This window comes from Hemicordylus capensis, chromosome 4 (assembly GCF_027244095.1).
Source record: "Hemicordylus capensis ecotype Gifberg chromosome 4, rHemCap1.1.pri, whole genome shotgun sequence".
In the NCBI taxonomy this organism is placed as follows: domain Eukaryota; kingdom Metazoa; phylum Chordata; class Lepidosauria; order Squamata; family Cordylidae; genus Hemicordylus; species Hemicordylus capensis.
The window spans coordinates 79,427,473-79,446,502 of NC_069660.1; the positions used below are offsets into that span (position 1 = coordinate 79,427,473).

The window sequence follows — 19,030 nt, forward strand, 5'->3', positions numbered from 1 at the left end:
CTCTCAAAAGTTAAATGTGGTGGGGGTGTTTTCCAGGAGGTGCAATAGACAACATTCCAGGCATTCAAAAAAGGCAAGGCATGGACTTGCAGAATATTTTTCACTACTGAGTGGCAATTCCAATCTTGCAAATGAAAAGCAGGGAGGGGCTGCTCTAGTTCCCAAATGAAAATCTATGTAGAAAATATCTCCTATTGAGCACTATATGGCCAAAAGTGGTGAAAAACAGGCAAAGAAGACTCAGTTGTGAGTGACCATGGCTCCCTGCAGAGATCAAATTGTTCCCAGGGTGACTCACAGCACAGCATTAAAACCAACACACACACACATGAAATCACAGCGCGCACACAGTATTAGGTTTGTTCTGGAAAATGTAAATAAGCAAGAGCGACTTCACTGTCAAGCCAGGAGCAACAGACTTATTCTCTTGCAAGCAAAGTCACACATGTGTAAGGAATTTGGGCCAGCACAGTCTGCATGGGACAAGGTAGAAAGTAATGTAAACCATTCCTTTTCTCAGGGGCAATTTTTCTTGTATCTACAGCTTGACATCAACATTTCAAGCCAGAAGTGGGAGAAGTTCCTGTATAGATGTGCCATCTTTCTTTTTGGAATGAAAGGCTCACCATCCCTATAAGACCCACAATTTCATTCTCTCATCACAGCTTGGCATACATCTTTTCAGCTTCTTACTTCACTTAAGCAGTTTCTCAAAAGAATTCCATCTTGGGCTAAATCCAAATAGTTCTTTAGGAGTCATGAACCATTTATAATCACAGGCCCAGACCCTGATTTACACCTGATTATTTCTACTGAGTTACATGAGAGCAGAAGTGGGCACAATACTGCAAAGCAAGTGAACAGTCCTAGAGAGATGTGTTATTAAGACCATAGGACTATTTCCCTCAGTCTAAATAGCTAGATGAAAAACCAACCTAAGGACAAGCTACTATATTTACCTGAATCCAAAACTAGGTTCCCCGCCCACCAAAAAATAAATAAATTGATATTAGAAATCAGGAGGTAGACTTAAATTCAGAGTCCTGTTCCTTTTGAGTAAATAGGTATAACCTGTATTTAACCTCTATTTTTTAAGGGGGTTGTCTTTGATTCTGATACCAAATCTTTGATTTGGGTAAATACAGTAATTCCAAACAAACTGACAAGCACAAGCTTTATCCCCTGCACGATTCTGACAGCTCCCAGAGATGCCTAAATTCTATCCTACTAAAGAGTTAAGTTTTAAATATTTTCTTAGCAGAGTTCTTGCAGCAGTCCCTTTCTGACCATGAAGCTCTATTGAGAAAGAGCACTCACCCTCGGAGAGAACGCTGGTGATATAGATGCCCCGCAAGGAAGTCACATTGGTGAAGTCTGTCTCTCCCCCAGTGGTGGTGTAGAGATGCCTTTCGAGGGACTTGGAATATATGATGCCTTGATCATCCGAGGTATAAATTGTGCCATATCCAGTATCTGCAATAAAAATGAGAAGAAGAGGGAAGTCAGTCAAAGAGTCATCACTGAACAGGGCTGTCAACTCAGCACTTCAACATCCACCATGAAACTGAGGTTAGGCTTTGAAAGCTAGGTGTAGGTTACCATTGTCTATTCCAGGTAATCGTAAAAAGAGGGACTATTGTGGTAAACAAGGATGGTCTGAACACAAATACACTGACCGGCAGCCTGGGGAAAGGAGGCGGGGGGAAGAGGGAGAGAGACACATGTGTGTGTGCGCACGCGCACACACACACACACACACACACACACACACAAAAACAGGGCTTGCAGTTTGCAAGCCTAGTAATCTCTTATCATGCTGTGACTCTAGACTTTTTCCAGGATTTTGATTTTTGTGGTAGTCTGAGCGAGGTCCAAAACCTACCTGAAAAAACAGCATTTCTATCTTTTGTGATATGGGAGTATTATTTATGTCTTTGTGACTCTAGTCTGTTTGCTATCTCGATGAGGTTTTATTTCCCATGCTGTACAATGGGAGAGTTTTCCCGCATTTTCCAGGAAAGTAATGGATTTTTCCGGGACTTCTGACACATGTGTGTCAGTCTGGACAAGGATGTTTCTATCTTTTGTGGTTTGGTCTGGGAGTTTCATGTCAGTGTGTGAGGTCAAAACAGCTTATATTATAGATAGATAGTGTGTGCACCCACAGCAACAGACACTGAACTAGTTCAGATGACTGAACAACTATGGTTTTTCCATCATGAACATGACTTAAAGCCTGCCATAACCACATGTTCCATGATATCCCTTCCCTCCTCAAATCCCATGCAGAGCCGATATTTGTTTAAGAGGCGTAACTAGGGGAAACGGCGCCCGGGGCAAGCACTGAAATGGCGACCCCCCCACCCCCCCCGCCGCCCTCCCAACATACTACATTATACTTAGGTTTTTGCTCACAAGTGCCTGCCGCCGCCGCGCCAGGCCACTGACTGGCCGCCAGGTGCCAGCAAAGCAATGGGGGGGGGGCGCAGGTGGCGCGGAAGGGACCACTCGTGGGGAAGGGGGCACCGGCACGCTCCCTTGACTGCTGCAGTGCTGCTGCACTGAGCAGGAAACATTTGTATTAACAAAAAATTAAAAATTAAAAAAAAAATTGGTCATGGCGGTGCCCCCCACGTGACCAGAAAAGATGGCGCCCGGGGCATGTGCCTCCCCTATAGTTACGCCTCTGGTTTAAACCATAGCATAGCGCCTTGACTGTGGAGCTGAGTTAGAAACAAGCTGAGAATCCCTAGGTAAGTAACCTGTGGAAGTAAGGGGAGGGGGTAGGAGGAACACATGGGTTCAACAAGATTTGAATCAAGATCACTACCAAACCATGGTAATCTGAAATAGATCATTGATTGGCTTCTAAATTCTGGTAGTCAATTTAGTAAGTGTTTGATTCAAATACTGCATCACTTTGGTTCAGATTGATCATACTTCTTTAATGGAGGAGTGTGCATGTGTTACTTCTAAAATTAATGTGAAGTGCCTGTGGTCTAGTCTTTTAATCTGAGTTTCAAGACCTGAGTCACCTCGAAGTCTTTGCAGTACAAAATCAACAAAAGCATGTTGAGATCTATTGATTTAAGTAAACACCACCCACCCTGCCTTCTCTCTCTCACCTCCAGGTTCATCGACATGCATGAACACCATGTCGTCATTAGCTGCCAGGATAGAGTAGAACTGTTCTTGTCCCACTGAAGGAAGCTGGGCCATGTTCCAGGTTTCACCTTGATCCAGAGACACATGAATTCGCCTTGTAGTGCCCTAGAGAAGTCAGTGACAACCTTAGTTGCCTTCTATTACAATCCTTACTGATGCTATTGTTGTTTTTAAATAGGATGCCAATCCATAAAAGAAAAAGCAAGAACCACACCGAGAAATCTCACCAAAATGCCATGACACTATGCCAAACAACAACAACAATTTATATACCACTTTTCAACAAAAGTTTCCAAAGCGGTTTACACAGAGAAATAATAAATAAGATGGATCCCTGTCCCAAAAGGGCTCACAATCTAAAAAGAAACATAAGATAGACACCAGCAACAGTCACTGGAGGTACTATGCTGGGGGTGGATATGGCCAGTTACTCTTCCCCTGCGAAATAAAGAGAATCACTATGTAGTTGTCTTCTACAAGAACTCTCTTATTCACAGACATAAGAAGTTGTATATTGGGGTGTGAGCTGTGGAGGGTAGTCTTCCTCATTCTTTTTTTAAATGCTACCTCTACATGAAACAACATAAAAATCTATTTCCCCTAGTAACTGCTCACTGGTCAATTCTGCAAAACTGATTTATTTTGTTCTCTGGTTGAGGGAAGTTTATCACTCAAAGGGAAACTGTCACTGTAGCTTCAGAGACATATGGTTTAAAAATATTGTTTAAAATTTTAAATTGTTGTATTGTTTTAACATTTTGGTGTTATTTGTTTTAAACAATGTTTTAATTTTTGTTGTTATTTATTTGTTTTAACTAATGTTTTCACTTTTTTGTCATTTTTCTTGTAAACCGCCCAGAGACGTAAGTTTTGGGCGGTATAAAAATATATCAAATACATAAATAATCTTAAGATATGTCAATATTTTCTTAATAAAAACATTGTTTTTATTATAGTAGTGCAAGCTGATTTTTAAGCTTTTTAAAAGCTTTGCATTATAATTGCTAAAATAATGAACATGAACTGAACTTGCTCACAGACTGATTTTGCTGTATCTCAGTCAACATCACTCAAACCCAGAATTTTTTTTGCTATTCATTATAGGGAGTGCGTGTGCATGTGAGACAAGCTCATTGGGCTTGAAGAAATCCAAAAGGATGATTCCCTACCTTTTCCGTCATCACAGAGGCAAAGAGGAAGCGCCCACCCAGACCAAAGGAGTAGATTTTGGTTCCTATAGTTTTGAACGTCTTTCCAAAGTCTTTGGTTTTCTTCAGCTCTAATAATCCAAGATCAGCTTCTTGAGCAAGAAGAGAAACATAAATTAATATTGTTCCAACTGAAGAAAGGAAACTAAAAGAGCGCTAGTGCTGAATCTTTCAAAGAGGGCTATGACAGACCCATTTGGACTGCTGACTGGTCAAGAATGTGGTTCTTGTTGCCCACCTGCCTCTACTGCCACTGCGCAATTCCTGCTGGCTAGGGCATTAGAGTGCCCCTCCTCCCCTTCAGTAACTGCTCAGAAGTGATGGCTACCACCTACCACCACATGACCTCATGACCTGTTGCTGACTGTAAAAAGTCACATTGTTCATCAACTCTACCTCTTTCATACTCAGGAGCAATAAGATATCTGGAACTTGAAGAAAGGCTACTCTAACGAAATCCCATATTGAATTCAGTTGATTTCCCTCTTGTACAAAGCAGCAGCAAGTCACATTTGCCATCTTGATGGGGGCTTTGGTGCTGAAGAAAACCATCCTTCTCTTCTGCAGCCCAAATCCTAATCTCTTACCCTCATACTTTCAAAGAGTAATTGTGCTCTGACATCTAACCTCTTTTTGGCACCACACATCTTGCCATTTACTCTGGCTAGAGGACATCATCGCTGTACTGAACCTAGGGGGCGCCCTGGAATGATGTCTGGATATAGCAGATCATTTCACTGCAACTCCGTAAGAAGTACTTTCAGATACATTATCAGCTTCAAAGACCACTGCCTTGCTTCTCTACAATAATTAACATCCTTGGAAAGTTTGCTATTCAAAATGGTTTATTTTCTAAGACTTCACATTATTCTTGTCCTTCAACCCAACAAGATGAATAGTACGATTTCAACAACTACAGCATTTCAGTAAAAGAGAGTTTATGCAATACATGGGAAAGGGGGCATGCTGAAACAGTTTGATTATTAAATTAGGTGCCCACAGATGGTACATCCTCAAGAGCACTTTTGTTCAAAAGTGATCTACTGCCTGCTCTTAGGTGATTGAGCCGACTACTTGAGAAGCTATTAAAACATTTCTAGGATGTGGAGTCAAAGGAAAGCCTCCAGCAAACCTCATTGTTACATTCAGATCTACAGAATGGACTCTAAGATGCAGCACAGTTATTCATCATAACTGGGAATACTTACTACAAGAGCCATTCAGGTAGGTGGTGAAGAAGATGATTGTGCCAGAGCCCCTAGAAACAATCAAGAGGAAAAGACACACTGCTCATAGTATTGAAGGCAGGAAAGTTAGCTGGCTGAACAACTGGAAAGTGAATACTTTGTATCAATGACTTTGGGTGCATTGCAGACAAATTTTGTATAACTGCAGAATTTTTACAGTGGTATAAGTGGATCTTTTTGTTAGTAAATGTGGGGATGCCCCCGCCACCAAAAAAGACTTCTACATCCCTGCCACAATACTGTACAAAGCAACTCATCCCAGGCTAGCAATCGTACACAAGGCTCTTTTGACAAGAGAGATAAGCCGCACAATGTGGGTTTTCCCCCCCTGTTTGGAGGGGAGGAGCACAAGGAAACAGCTCCCGAATGCTGAGACAGTCTTTGTCTGATGGGACAGTTATATAGCTGAAAGCTTAGTGATTTAGCTAACAACACGATTAGAATAATTGGTCAGCAAAAACCTGTTCCATAGCACAGAAGACCATAAATCCCATCACCAGGTTGCTAGTAGTGACCACCTCTGGTTGCTAGTAGTGACCCACCTCTGGTAATCTCTCCCTGCTCCACCATGAATACCCAGCATAGAGACCTCCTTCCCTTCCCTGAGTTCTATGCAAACTGTAGAGAACTCAGGAGCAGGTATTTCACTGTGTCAGGTCTGAAACACAAGACCTCTTCTCTCCCTAGAGTCCTCTGGCATGAGCAGAGAATTCAAGGGTGGGGAGGTGCTGGGTCTCTCACTTTACACTAGGCTTTGAATCAGAAGAAGCATTGAGAAGGAATCACATCTTTTTTTCTCCAAAACCCAGTATGAAGAGGCCTGATCTCTTGCTTCTGCATGGGCCAGACTTGTGGCTGTCACAATAATGGCTCAACTCAAGCCAAGATTTGCAGACCTCTACACAGCAACACATGAAAGCACAGAAGAGCCAGTGCAAGATTCCACACCAGTGTTCAGTATTAACTAAGACAGGGTTCTGAGTTATACTAGGTCCATCTGATTCAAGACTCTGTTTCATACAGTGGCTAAACAGATGCCTCTGGGAAGCCAAAAAGTGGAACACCTACCCAGATACTGATCCAGAAAAGATCCTCTTGGAGAAGGAGAAGCAGCATGTCCAGACCTGATGAATCCAACAGACCCTAAACAGCCAGTATATGCTGCCTCCTGTAGTCACCCCTTCAAAGGAGCCTTGGAGATTTGGGGATTCAATACCCCCTAGCAGGACTCCTGTCCTGTCCCCAAGAACCCCGTCCATCACCCTCAGGAGAAGAGATCATGCCAGGGCTGAACTCCAGTACTAGGAGGTCAAGTGCTTGCCTGACTGCTTGGTGCCTCCCTCCCAATGGACCTACTTGGGAGGAGGCACTTGAGAACCTCCTTTGGATCAGGGCTGGCCAGGAAGCGGGGGGGCTTCTGCCACCTCCAGAAGCCGTTCCATTTGAAGCCTGACTTTGCTGGTTCAACAGCTCCTTCACTGAGCTCTTGGCTCCAGCCTTGCTGCCTCAAAGGACCCAGGTACAGACAGACATGTAAGCAAATTGGCTTCTCTCACTGTTGGTTCCCAGCACCTGGTATTTAGTCACTGCCTCTGACCCTGGAGATGCCATACAGCTACCCTAACAACCATTGAAATTCGTGGAAGACAAGTCTAATTGCCCTTTAAAGCCCAACAGGCTAGTGGCCACCGCCACATCCTGTGGCAGTGAATTCTGTGCTGTGTGATGATGTACTGCCTTTTGTCTGCCCTAATCTCCTGCCAGTCCATTTTATTGGAAGACCCTGGGTTCTACTATTATGAACTTCTGTCTATCCATATTCTCCACACTATGCATAGTTTTAGAAACCTCTTTCATGTATCCTCTCAGTTGCTTTCCCCCCCTAATCTAAGAAGCCCCAAATGAATTCGTCTCTTTCCTCACAGGGGAAAGTGCTCCAAGTAGTGGATCATTTTGGCTGCCCTCCTCGGCACTTTCTCCAACTCTTCAGATCCTTCCTGAGATGTGGTGACTAGAACTGTACAAAGTACTCCAAGTGTGGCTGCACCACAAATGCGAATAAGGGCATTACAAGAATCAGAGTTTTATTTCGAATCCCTTTCCTAAAGACCTGAGCATGGACTGCTCACACCTGCTCCACAGTGGGTGCGTGTTCACATTAGCCAAATTTTCATTACATGTCATTAACCAAAGAACCTTACAGCTGAACTAAATTATAAGCAGCTTCCTAAGACTATTGGACCATCTAACTTGTGTTGTCCACTCCAGTTTGCAGTGACTTCCTAAGGCAAGGTCTTCAATGGCCCTGCTACAAAAGTACTTTAATTGGCGATGTCAAAAATGAACCTGGGACCCTCCAGATGGAAAACATAGGATCTATCACCAAGTGCTTGTATCTGCTTCCCAGGTGGCCCTGGGACACTTGAGCTGAAAACAGAAAACAGCAAGATGCAACCTTTTGCTATAAAGATGGCCTTTTATAAAGAGCTCTTGCTGTACAAAGAAAGTGTTCCAATAGTAAAAAGTGCTAGTTTACACAGAAGCAGTTGCAAGAACTTTTCCAAAGAGCACATACTACAAATATGACTGTTAAGTAAAGCTTTCAAATGCCTCATTAGAACTGAGAACACACCACTACACATTTCATCCCAAGGATGGTCCTCTGTGCAAGCACACACAGCCAGCTCTATCGCAATCAGGATAATATTAAATTAACTCTCTCTAGAGAGCACTTTTGTTTTTCAGCTGCTCACCATTTTGCCAGGCAAACATCTTTGTGGATTTCTTTCCATTTCTCACCAAAGTTCTTGGATATCCACAGGCTGCCCTAAAACATTTTAAAAGGATTGCTTATTTGATGCATCACCTTCAGGTCACACATTATTATTTTTAAAAATATTTATACGCTGCTTTTCAACAAAAAATATTCTCAAAGTAGTTTACATTTAGAAGGTGTGAGAAAATGGTTCTCATACCAGCATATGAAAAAGAATCATATGCTGCAGTAGAAGTACACAACGCTACCAATTATGACTACAAGGGGCAGCTCAAGAACACTTCCTCACACACTAAATGACTTCTCAGAGCCCAGGTGTAATGTTTAAGTACCACCAGTGAAGAAATGAGCAAACAGACAGTCTTTCCAGTGACAGTCCATACCTCAGTGCCGAGGGCCAATAGCAAATCAGAATTCTGAGGGTGATAAACTATTTGAGTCAGAGGATGGAAAGGGAGAGCTGTCATTACAAAGTTCTTAGCAAAATCAGATGATCTGAAGATTCTTCCAGCACGGTATGGTCCTGATCTGTCCCCTGTGAGTATCACCTAAAAAGAAAGGTAAAGTTGAGGTCACCTCTTAGTGGAAATACATGAAGCTCATCCACACTACTAATTTATCATGAGTCAATCTGATCGGAAGGTGGCACAGTCTTAAAATCTGTACAGAAACTGTGATTGTCCATTTTATATAGTGCAGTGTTAAGAGGGCAAATATCCCCCATTAAAACACACAAATATACCAAATATTATGCGAGGACACATTATTATCTCCAGACTCTGTCCCTTGGTCTCTGTCCCTTCTACAAATTTTCCATGTAAATTTGTACAGAAATCCAATGGAAAAAGCACATGCCTGCACCTCATTAAAAAAAAATAAAAATTTTAATGACAGTCAATCTAAGTGTATACAACATCCCTGCACACACACTCTGGGGATAGTGTGTGTGTGTGTGGGGGGGGGACACAATACACGAAATATGGTATCCATATAAACCAAGGACAGCCTTGATTATCTAGGATCATCATTATATTGTTACGCTGCACATAAACATTGCTTCTGTTATGGCAGCAAACTAAGAACAGGCATTCTGATAAAACTGCTGTAGAGGCGCTAAAAACTACCATCACACATTTAGTGGTAATGTAGAGAGGTCCTGTGTGTACATTACCTTCATGATAAACTTAGTAATGTTACAGAAGACAGTAGGGATGAAGAGATGCTTTCTGAAAGGCATATGTTTTGATAAGGATACTCTAACAACAGGGCAGGACCCTCTGCATGATTTTGATCTGCCGTCACTAGGTAACATTGAACAAGCTGGCAATGGCTCCAGTTTACAAGCGTGGAAACTGAAGCAACAAGTATGATGTTATGTCTCAAGGTCATAGGTGAGTTAAAACAATTTTTGGGTTCAAAGAAATGCTAAGTGATACACAGAAGAACCTGAAATGAAAATCTCAATACATAAATAGCTTAAACCATGAGGTATCCCACTTTAATTATGATTTCCATAATAAATAATAACACTTCATTAGTTCCAATATATAGATACCAAATACTAAAATTCTTCAAGAAGAGAGGGTATCTTCATTTTGAGCTACAAGAGTAAAACATGACATAAACACAACTGTTTTGAAGAATGTTTTGAATCAATGCCACTGAAGAAGGCTGAGAAATAGCCAAGACGCATCTGGCATAGTGAAAATAATTATTAATGGATATATTTCTCTGAAACAGTTGATTTTTTAAATATGGATTTGGCAATAACGAAGTATTGGACAACTCTCTCTGAAAGAGTGGATACTTCGATATGGATTTCTGAGATATCAATTAAGGACATCATATAGACTTTTATTGCACCAACTGGGAACCATGGAGGAAATATTCTCTGGAAAAATTTTTAGAAACAATGTTTGTTTACTCTTGATGATAGGAGTGTATTTTTAATGTGAGTTTTTAAGGTATGAGTAATTGGAAGAATTTTAGTATTTGGGATCTATATATTCGAACTAATGAAGTGTTATTTATTATGCAAATCTAATTAAAGTGGGATACCTCGTGGTTTAAGTTGTTTATATATTAAGACTGAGATTTTCATTTGAGGTCCTTTTATGTTTCAAGGTCATTCAGCAAGTCAATGGAAAACAGAGTTGCCAAGGTACAGATTATATGGTGCAACAACATCTAGGCCACTTTGCCCTACATGCTAGATGACTTGTCAAGCAGTCATCAGCTGGAGAATGAGGAACAAAGCTCAACTCCATCTCAAGCTCCTGATACATAACAGTTCAAGTAAGGTTTCAAATCTGCCCCTTAGTATGAAACTAAATTATTAACCTGCAGGTTCTTTATCTTAAGGCTTAGCCCACCTTTGATGCAGATAGGGAACCAGACCTTCCAAAATCACTGTAGCAGGTACTTCCTACCTTTCCTGAATTCTCTGGTCCGATAGCCATTCCAAACTCTGTTCTGATGAAAGTGTTGTTTATGAGATCTGTGATGTCTGTGAAAGTTTTCCCATAGTCTTCACTGAGAGGCAAAATAAAGTTATAGTAAGTACATACTTCATAGCTTCAAAACTTCAATACAGCTATTCATATAAGGCAAAGTTGATACTGCTGATGTCATTGTTTGTGTTTGGGCCCCATAAAGCAACTGATCATACCAAATAAAAGAACAGACAACAGAAACATTTTACTGCCACCATGTGGAGGCCACTTGAAATAATTCCCTATGATATTGCATGCTGAGTCATTTGTGCGTACTAGTTCATAACTTTTGTATATGGAGCACAAACATTTTTTAAATGTAGCATAGAGAAAGTTACCCCTAAAAATACAATCAGTTGCTGTACACAAACAACTTACAATATATAACAGCCACTATATGGAGCTATTTAAAGTGCCCGCCATATATCAGAAGTAGCAATAGCAATAGCACTTACATTTATATACCACTCTATAGCCGAAGCTCTCTAAGCGGTTTACAATGATTTAGCATATTGCCCCCAACATTCTGGGTACTCATTTTACCGACCTCGGAAAGATGGAAGGCTGAGTCAACCTTGAGCCCCTGGTCAGGATCGAACTTGTAACCTTCTGGTTACAGGGCGGCAGTTTTACCACTGCGCCACCATTCCAAGTAATGTGGAATCTAGTCCTAAAACTGGAGGCAGTCTCCAATTTCTCCAGACAAGACTCACTTAAGAGGTTTTGGCCTCTTGTGAGCCAGACTTTTTCCTGCATGGTCTTCTGCCTATCCATCCAACTTGCCCCTCATGCTATGCTAGGATTCCAGAATCCAACAGGCCTTGCACCTTGGGAAACCACTGAGTTGGAGATTCTGTGTAAGACAAAGAGGTGTATGTCTGTAGTATAGTAAGCCAGCCAATCATCCCTGCAACCCTGGTAGGAGTCCTGAAGGAGGAACCAAGCCTACTCCCACCAGCTGCCCACATAGGCAAAGTAAAAGCTGGAAAGTGTCCGAATTGTTCATCTGGCTCCTGCTAAGGAGAGCACCAGTGTGGCACACCCAGCCTCAGCGGGAGCAACTCTTTACCAGAGGGCATTGCTTGCCAACCTCATTACCTCTAATGCAGCTGATTTTCTTTAGCAGTTGAGAGGGGGAAAGAGAGAAGATCAGCCATGAAGGTAACAAGGAAGGAAAGGACCCAGCCACTGTGTTTTTTTGCTTCCATCCAGGAAGAAACTGCACCTGACAAGGGCAAGTGCACAACTCTGGCAGGGACTCTCTCCTCACCGTGAGTATGGTGGTGGGATGGTGGGAGAACAGAGGCAGGTGAGCTCTTCAGGTGCTCTCAAACTTCTGTTGCCTGTAGCTGAAGCCAGGAAAGACAGAGAGGCTGGCTTGTGTATGGCCATTTGTTACTATTGAAAAAGATTCTGGGTCAATGTGTTCAAACTTTAATCAAGACCAAGCAGCATACTCATTGTTCTGTAAGCTACAGGTATGACTGAGCCCCCAGGCAGGCTGCTTCTGGGGCAGAATGGATCTCCTGGCATATGACCTATTTCAAAACCAGATCATTTCCCTCAGCAGTTGCTACTGTCAGACATACAAGTTTTTTGGCGACCTTGTAGCACTCCATGCCCATGATTCAGTCTGCCCAAGAGTTACACACACAGACAGGATACACCCTGGCCCTTGGGAATCAGCCCTGCCCAACTCCCACCCACTCAATCTCACTGGCTTTGCAGACTGAGGTGATCAGTCACGAGTTTGGAAACCCTGCCCCTAACTTGCTTCCAAACCCTCATGCACAAGGGCAAACAGCAAATGGTTGGCTTCAAGAAAGGCATTTCAATTCACAGATATTCACAGCAACAACATTCTCACCTTCGGTAGAGTTTAGACTGCCCAAAACTCATGATCACTAAAGGTACCTGAAAGGTAGTCAACACAAGGATTACCTGGGGAGAGAAAAAGCCAGTTAGCTCCAATAGTCTAAGAGTATAACAGCTGACTTTCATACTGTCCAAGGTCAAATTACTGTTCCACTCCACTAAGGGCCAATTCACATGACCATATCTGGTGTAATAACCAACACAAGTTTACTTTTTTCAGGGTCTGTTTATGTTTGTTGGCATGCTAGACGGTCTTGCTCAGATTTCAACACTAGTGCATAATGCAGCATGTTTCTTTAAAAACAATCTTCCAGAAGTTAGTTGAACCAAAATAAGGTTACTCATAAACGTGTTGGGCCATGCACAAGTACACACTCAAATTCACTGAAGTCATTCCTAAGTGTACAACTTTTCTTAACATGTATCTTTTTGAAGCAACTACCTCTCACCACTTAAAACCTTTTACAAATGTCACAATGAATTTTCTCCCATAATAGAGGATAACTTCCTTAATCCTTAGTACAGATAACTGGTTTGATCCAGGTTTCTCAGTTAATAGCTAATCTAGAAACAGGGAGTTTTATAGATTTATATCAACTGTTATTGTAGGCCAGAACTGTGCCATGAACTCTTTCTATCTCAGCAATGCAGTAAGTCAAGTGTATTGTATTGTAGTTGGCACAATACGATTCAGAATCCATTTTGTTCTGCTCACCTTAGCCTTTTGCTAAGAAGCACAAATTAATATAGGGGCTCCATCTCTAAATTTCACTCAGCCCCATTCTGGATTGGTTCTCTCTGCTCTACAGACACATACCAGACGTGGATAATAGGCTCTTTGTATTTCGACAATACATATTGTTTGCTTCAGAAATCACATGTCCATTAGGCATGAACTGTAGAGGACCACAAAACAGTTCACAATTCAGGCTGGCAAGTGAAGAACGACAGAATCTGGCCCATTAGAGGCTACCAGCTGGCCTGAGTCCAGGTCTACCAACACTACCCCCAACTTAAATAAAGGGGGCTGGGGCAGCAGTGGTAGGGCTTAACTTTCCAGCTAGCTTCTTGCTGGCTGGGCTGAGGAAGGAATCACGTGTGTGGTTGCTGAGCAGCCATGCAAGTGTCTCCTGCTGCTTCCTTTTAATCGGAACACAGTGGGAATGCTTGCATGAGTGCCTAGCAACCACACATGCAATTCCCTCTAGTTCCTCTTTCCTCCCTATCCATAGCTAACCTTTCCTCAGTGAACTGGCATGAAGTGCTGGCAAAGCAGCACTGCAGGTTTGATAACATCTTTTTGGAAGCCACCAATACCTATGATTCTCTAGTCACTGTGTCTGAAACATGGCTCAGTGTTGCCCTGCTCAAAAGATTCCAGTTGCTGATTGCTCTTTGAGAGGGGGAACTGGCAGTTTCTCTGTGCAGGATGTGGGGAAAGAGGTGTATATTTCTTCTTCTCCAACTAGACCACAGCACTGAGGCAATTCTCACCTCAACAGTGGATGGGCAGAGAGATGCTTCTAACCAAACCCAGAGTGAGTCATCCCATACACAACACCTCCATTCCTTCCTCATCATTTTCTTTGGTCATGTGTAGGATGGTAATAGGGAAAAGAAGAACCTGAATGGATTGCAGCAGCCATATCTAAAGGGCTTGGAAGACAATTACTCACCATAACCCACCAGACAGGAATAACCCTATTTTCTATGTGGGAAGATCAGTGAAGGCATTCCTTACATTAAAGTACCAAGTCATGCACGGACCAAATTATTTCACACATTGTACTTTTGTTCCTTTTAAATTAATATTTTTAAACCTGTTCATCTTATTTGCATTGCTTACCCCAGTGCTGTCTCCAATCCAGGAGAGGGATACCGAGCCACTGAGATCATTGAAGACACGCTGTAAAGGCAATTACAAATATATCATTCAATCTTCTGGCCCATGCCAGAAAGCAAACAATCCCTTCCCTTTCTTCTCTGCCCACCTCTCAGTAGTGGCAAGTGCTTTCTGGACATAAATTCAATGTATCCTACTCAAGTCAGGCAACTGTAGCTACTGCGTCCAAGTGGACAGATCACAAAACCTATGTGGATCTGATCCATTAGTATTATTCTGTACTACATGTCAAGAGATAGTTTCATTCTCCATGCAAAGTTCAAGTGAACTCATATGAGAAAAGAAAGGTATAAATGAATCTTTTTGAAACTGGTGAACAAGTTTCCCACGTAATATGCTATCATAAATGTGTATTTTACTTGGGAAGTTATTGTAAAGCCCACTGGATTCCTGCTGACTCTGCCGAATTTGGGAAATGGAGAGAGATTTCATGATTACTATTCCCACAACTATTTTCACATTAAAAGCCTTTAAGCCAGGCACAGAACATGGAAACGGTGGAGGAGAGAACACTAGGACACACAGAGATAATAAACATGCAAGGGGTTACATTACAAGCACCACTGGCCTCACAACTTGTTCCCTCCCTGGCATCTCCAAGACAGGGCTGAGAAAGACTCCTGCCTGCAACCTTGGAGAAGTTGCTGCCAGTCTGTGTAGACAATACTGAGCTAGATGGACCAATGGTCTGACTTTGTATAAGGTAGCTTCCTATGTTCCTAACCTTGATTTATAAGTTAATTTCTTGTCACCAGGCTCTGATTTAGCCCTTGACAAAGACCTTTAAGTACTTTTCTGTGGGCCGGTTCAAATGTCCCTCAGCCAGTCACCAGTCTTACACGTGAAAAGGCTGGAGCCTCGTCTGGAAAGCACCTGCTCCTCCAACACTTCATGGACATACCGACACATTCATGGCACATCCTTTACTCATGTGTAAAGGGTAAGAATACAATTCAGCCCTGTACAAACAGGGTTTTGTAGCACAGGTAGAGGGGCAATTCAGACAATCACCCTTTACATGCTAATAAAGGATGCGCCAAGAATTGGCACATCTGTGAGTGATGGAGGGGCGGGTGCGTTCACGACTAGGCTCCAGTCTTATTGTGTATAGGAGAGGTGGTGGGCTGAGGTTCATCTGAACTGGCCCTACGATAGCCTGGAATGGGCTTATTTTCCTAGAAACCAAAACAAGCTGCACACTCGCTACTTGCATCTGTTACAAGAAACTTACTTTTCTTTCAACATTTATTTATTTATTACACTTTATATCCCGGTCTTCCTCCAAGGAGCCCAGAGCGGTGTACTACATACTTAAATTTCTCGTCACAACAACTCTGTGAAGTAGGTTAGGCTGAGAGAGAAGTGACTGGCCCAGAGTCACCCAGCAAGTATCATGGCTTAATAGGGATTTGAACTCAGGTCTCCCCGGTCCTAGTCCAGCACTCTAACCACTACACCACGCTGGCTTCATATATAGCTTCATAGCTCCTATCAGAGCCGGCGGGTGGTGGGGGAGAGTTCACTGGGGTGAATCATTGACTGTAGAGAATTCAGATTAGCTTGCCACCATCCACCTTATTTTGATGTGGGGAAAACCCACTCTCCATATAAAACATTTCTGGGGGGATAAAGTGGAAAAAAAAACCCTAGAAGGGGTAAGCAGTCTTAGGCCTCCAAAGACAATGGCCACCCATCCCAGCAGCTTGCATGTGTAGTGACCACTATGTGATTTGGAAGTGGAAAGTGGAAGACCCTTCAACATGGCTTGAGAGCTCCACCAGACCAGGGAGGCCCTGACTTTGCATGGGAGAGAGGTGATTGGTCCCAGTGTGATTGGTCCAAGATGTCCATCTGATAGGGCAGCAGGTGCCACTGCAGCGGTCTCAAGTGCCATCTCGCCCATGGGGTGCACAGAATGCAGGCAATCATAGACCCCAAGACCTGGGCCAATAACATCAGATCCACCAAGGTCCTTGACAGAAAAGGAGTAGCCAAGGATGTGATCTTTTCTCTGCAATTTCTAGGGAGGGAAACCATATCCCGGGTCATATCAAATAAGGCTCCCAAATGCTGGAGGTGCTGAGTAGGTAGAAGCTTGCTCTTTCAGCTGTTGACAACAAGCCTGTGCTCCTGCAAGGTCAGGAAAGCAAGAAGGATGTCCCTGTTGGCCTGCCGCCTGGACAACAAATGTATTAAAAGGTCTTCCAAATATAGGTATATGTAAACTCCCTGTAACCGGATGTGAGCAATTAACACTATCATCACCTTGATGAAGACCTGTAGAGCTGATGATAGGTCAAAGGGCATGACTCTGTGTTGATAATGCTGCTGCCTGTAGGCAAACCGCAGTAATTTACGACAACGTGGATGGATTGGCACATGAAGAAAGGCCTCTGCCAGGTCTATTGATTTAAGAAAGTGATGAAACTATATTGCCTCCATGATGGTCTTGAAGGACTCCATCCGGAACGTCTCCCCACAACACACACACACACACACACACACACACACACACACACCCCTATTGAAACACTTCAGGTCTAAGAGGGCCTGCCAAGAGCCGTCCTTCGGAACTAAAAACAGAAAGGAATAAATGCCTAAACATAATTCCATTGACAGTACAAGTTCTACAGCTTGGACCTGCAGAAGATGTTGAATTGCCTGATTCATCAGCTGTTGCTTCATCAAATTCCTGGACGTTGGTGTCTAAGAAAAAATCGGGGGGGGGGGGCAGGTGTTGAACTCTATTGAGTAGCCATTTTGAACCACCTCCAGCACCCAACAATCTGAGATGCTGGAAGCCCAGACCCACCCACCCCCAAACATGAAGGCGCATGGCCCCCACCATGGAATCATTGCTTACGGTTTTGAGTGGCGGAGTTCTGATTGTACTGATGGCTGTGTTGCGCTCTGCTACCCCAGAACTCCACTGCTGGCACCAACGGCGGAATGAGTTTGGCAGCTTAGGTTGGGCTTGCTCATCTGACAGTTCACTCTCCTCTTTCTTCGTGTCACTTGACCCTTGAGGGTTAGACCTGGAGGGGCTATCTACAGGCTTAGGTTCTGGTACCCTTATAACCTGCCTAGGTGGGACCACAGGAGAAGGTTCTGGGTCCCATGGGGTCACAGGAGGTATACTAGGCAAATCCTGATGTGTATGAGCAGGAATTGGCTGCTGAGACCTCGATTGGATTTCTTGGGAGGAGGTGCTCCATCTAATGATGGGGAGGAACTAGTGGCCCTTCTTTATTTGTGGGCACGCCTCCCCCTTTCCGAAGGGGGAATAACATGTCTAGCCAGGCTGGAATCTGGCAAAGAAGAAAAAGAGAAGGAGACCCTTGACCATCCCCTGAGAGGATTTGCTGGTAGAACATTAGAAATAGCAGAAGCAGGTGACGGGGCAGGAATAGAAACAGGAACAGGTACTAACCCTGAGGGCCCAGGTATAGGTGCAGCTGGAGGCTGCTGAACTATGGCCTTGCATTGCCTTACAAACTTCTGAAGCCAAGTCATTACATCAGGTGGAAAAAACTGACTAGAACTGCTCGGGGGCCCCTGAAAGTTTAATACCACCTCCACTGTTACTCACAGTTGATAGACCCTCAAACTGTACCAGAGAAACAATTAGCCTCAGATGTGTTGGGGACCCTTGGGCTCCTGATCTCTGGGCTCTTGCCCCACTTCCTGGCAAATCGTGCAGGCCCTTGAAACCTCGGCGTCAGTTACTCTCTCCCCTATCCCCAACGGGGCTGTCAAAAATGGCGGCCGTGCCACCCAAGGTGATTGAAATGGCAGCGGGAGCAGCAATTGCACCAGAACTGGCTGTTGGAGCAACGCGGGTGGGAGAAGCAGAAGAAATGGCATTCACACATCTGTCCCTATGAAGACATATAAGCTTGAGGATCAAGTGGTAATCGGTGGGGCTTGTACTGTTTGCACACTGCCTGTACTAGGAGCTGTTTGCTGAGGCGAATGTCTGTAGCAATCTTTTTAGGGCATCATTTTTTAGGTCCCCCTCCCCCGCCTTCAAATGCATGGACTTCTTTGCTGGCTTTTTGTGCGGCTTAGATGGCCTAGCAGTGGGGGGGGGCAGCCCTGAGCACAGCAGAGGGTGAGACCCTGTGGGAGGGATCAGCCTCCAAAGCTCTTTTTGGGGAGACAGAACAGGAATGTTTCTCCCCTGAACAGGGCTTTTTAATTAGTGCTCTGCCTTTGGCTTCAGAGAGGGGACCCTCAGAAAGAGAGACTCCTACTGCATATCCCCCAGATGCAATGCTTCCATGTCTCTCTTAGGAGAGTAGAAGTGACCCCCAACTTAGAACAAACAAACAAAAGGGTATAGCTTCCAATGAGATCAACTTAAA

At 43.5% G+C, this 19,030-nt stretch overlaps 1 protein-coding gene across 3 annotated transcripts in view; it reads right to left on the reverse strand.

Annotated features, from left to right (window-relative positions):
* Window positions 1–19,030, reverse strand: part of SORT1 (sortilin 1) — a 79,395-nt gene that overhangs the window by 18,759 nt on the left and 41,606 nt on the right. For 2 of the 3 annotated variants that reach the window (XM_053251074.1, XM_053251076.1), the window contains exons 2-10: window positions 14,610–14,669; window positions 12,756–12,829; window positions 10,826–10,928; window positions 8,780–8,944; window positions 8,374–8,447; window positions 5,582–5,631; window positions 4,335–4,465; window positions 3,126–3,270; window positions 1,318–1,473 (exon numbers count right to left, since the gene is read on the reverse strand). In XM_053251074.1, coding sequence (XP_053107049.1) covers window positions 1,318–1,473; window positions 3,126–3,270; window positions 4,335–4,465; window positions 5,582–5,631; window positions 8,374–8,447; window positions 8,780–8,944; window positions 10,826–10,928; window positions 12,756–12,829; window positions 14,610–14,669 — 958 coding nt within the window. The remainder of the gene's footprint in view (window positions 1–1,317; window positions 1,474–3,125; window positions 3,271–4,334; window positions 4,466–5,581; window positions 5,632–8,373; window positions 8,448–8,779; window positions 8,945–10,825; window positions 10,929–12,755; window positions 12,830–14,609; window positions 14,670–19,030) is intronic. The other variant, XM_053251075.1, reaches the window with a different exon arrangement.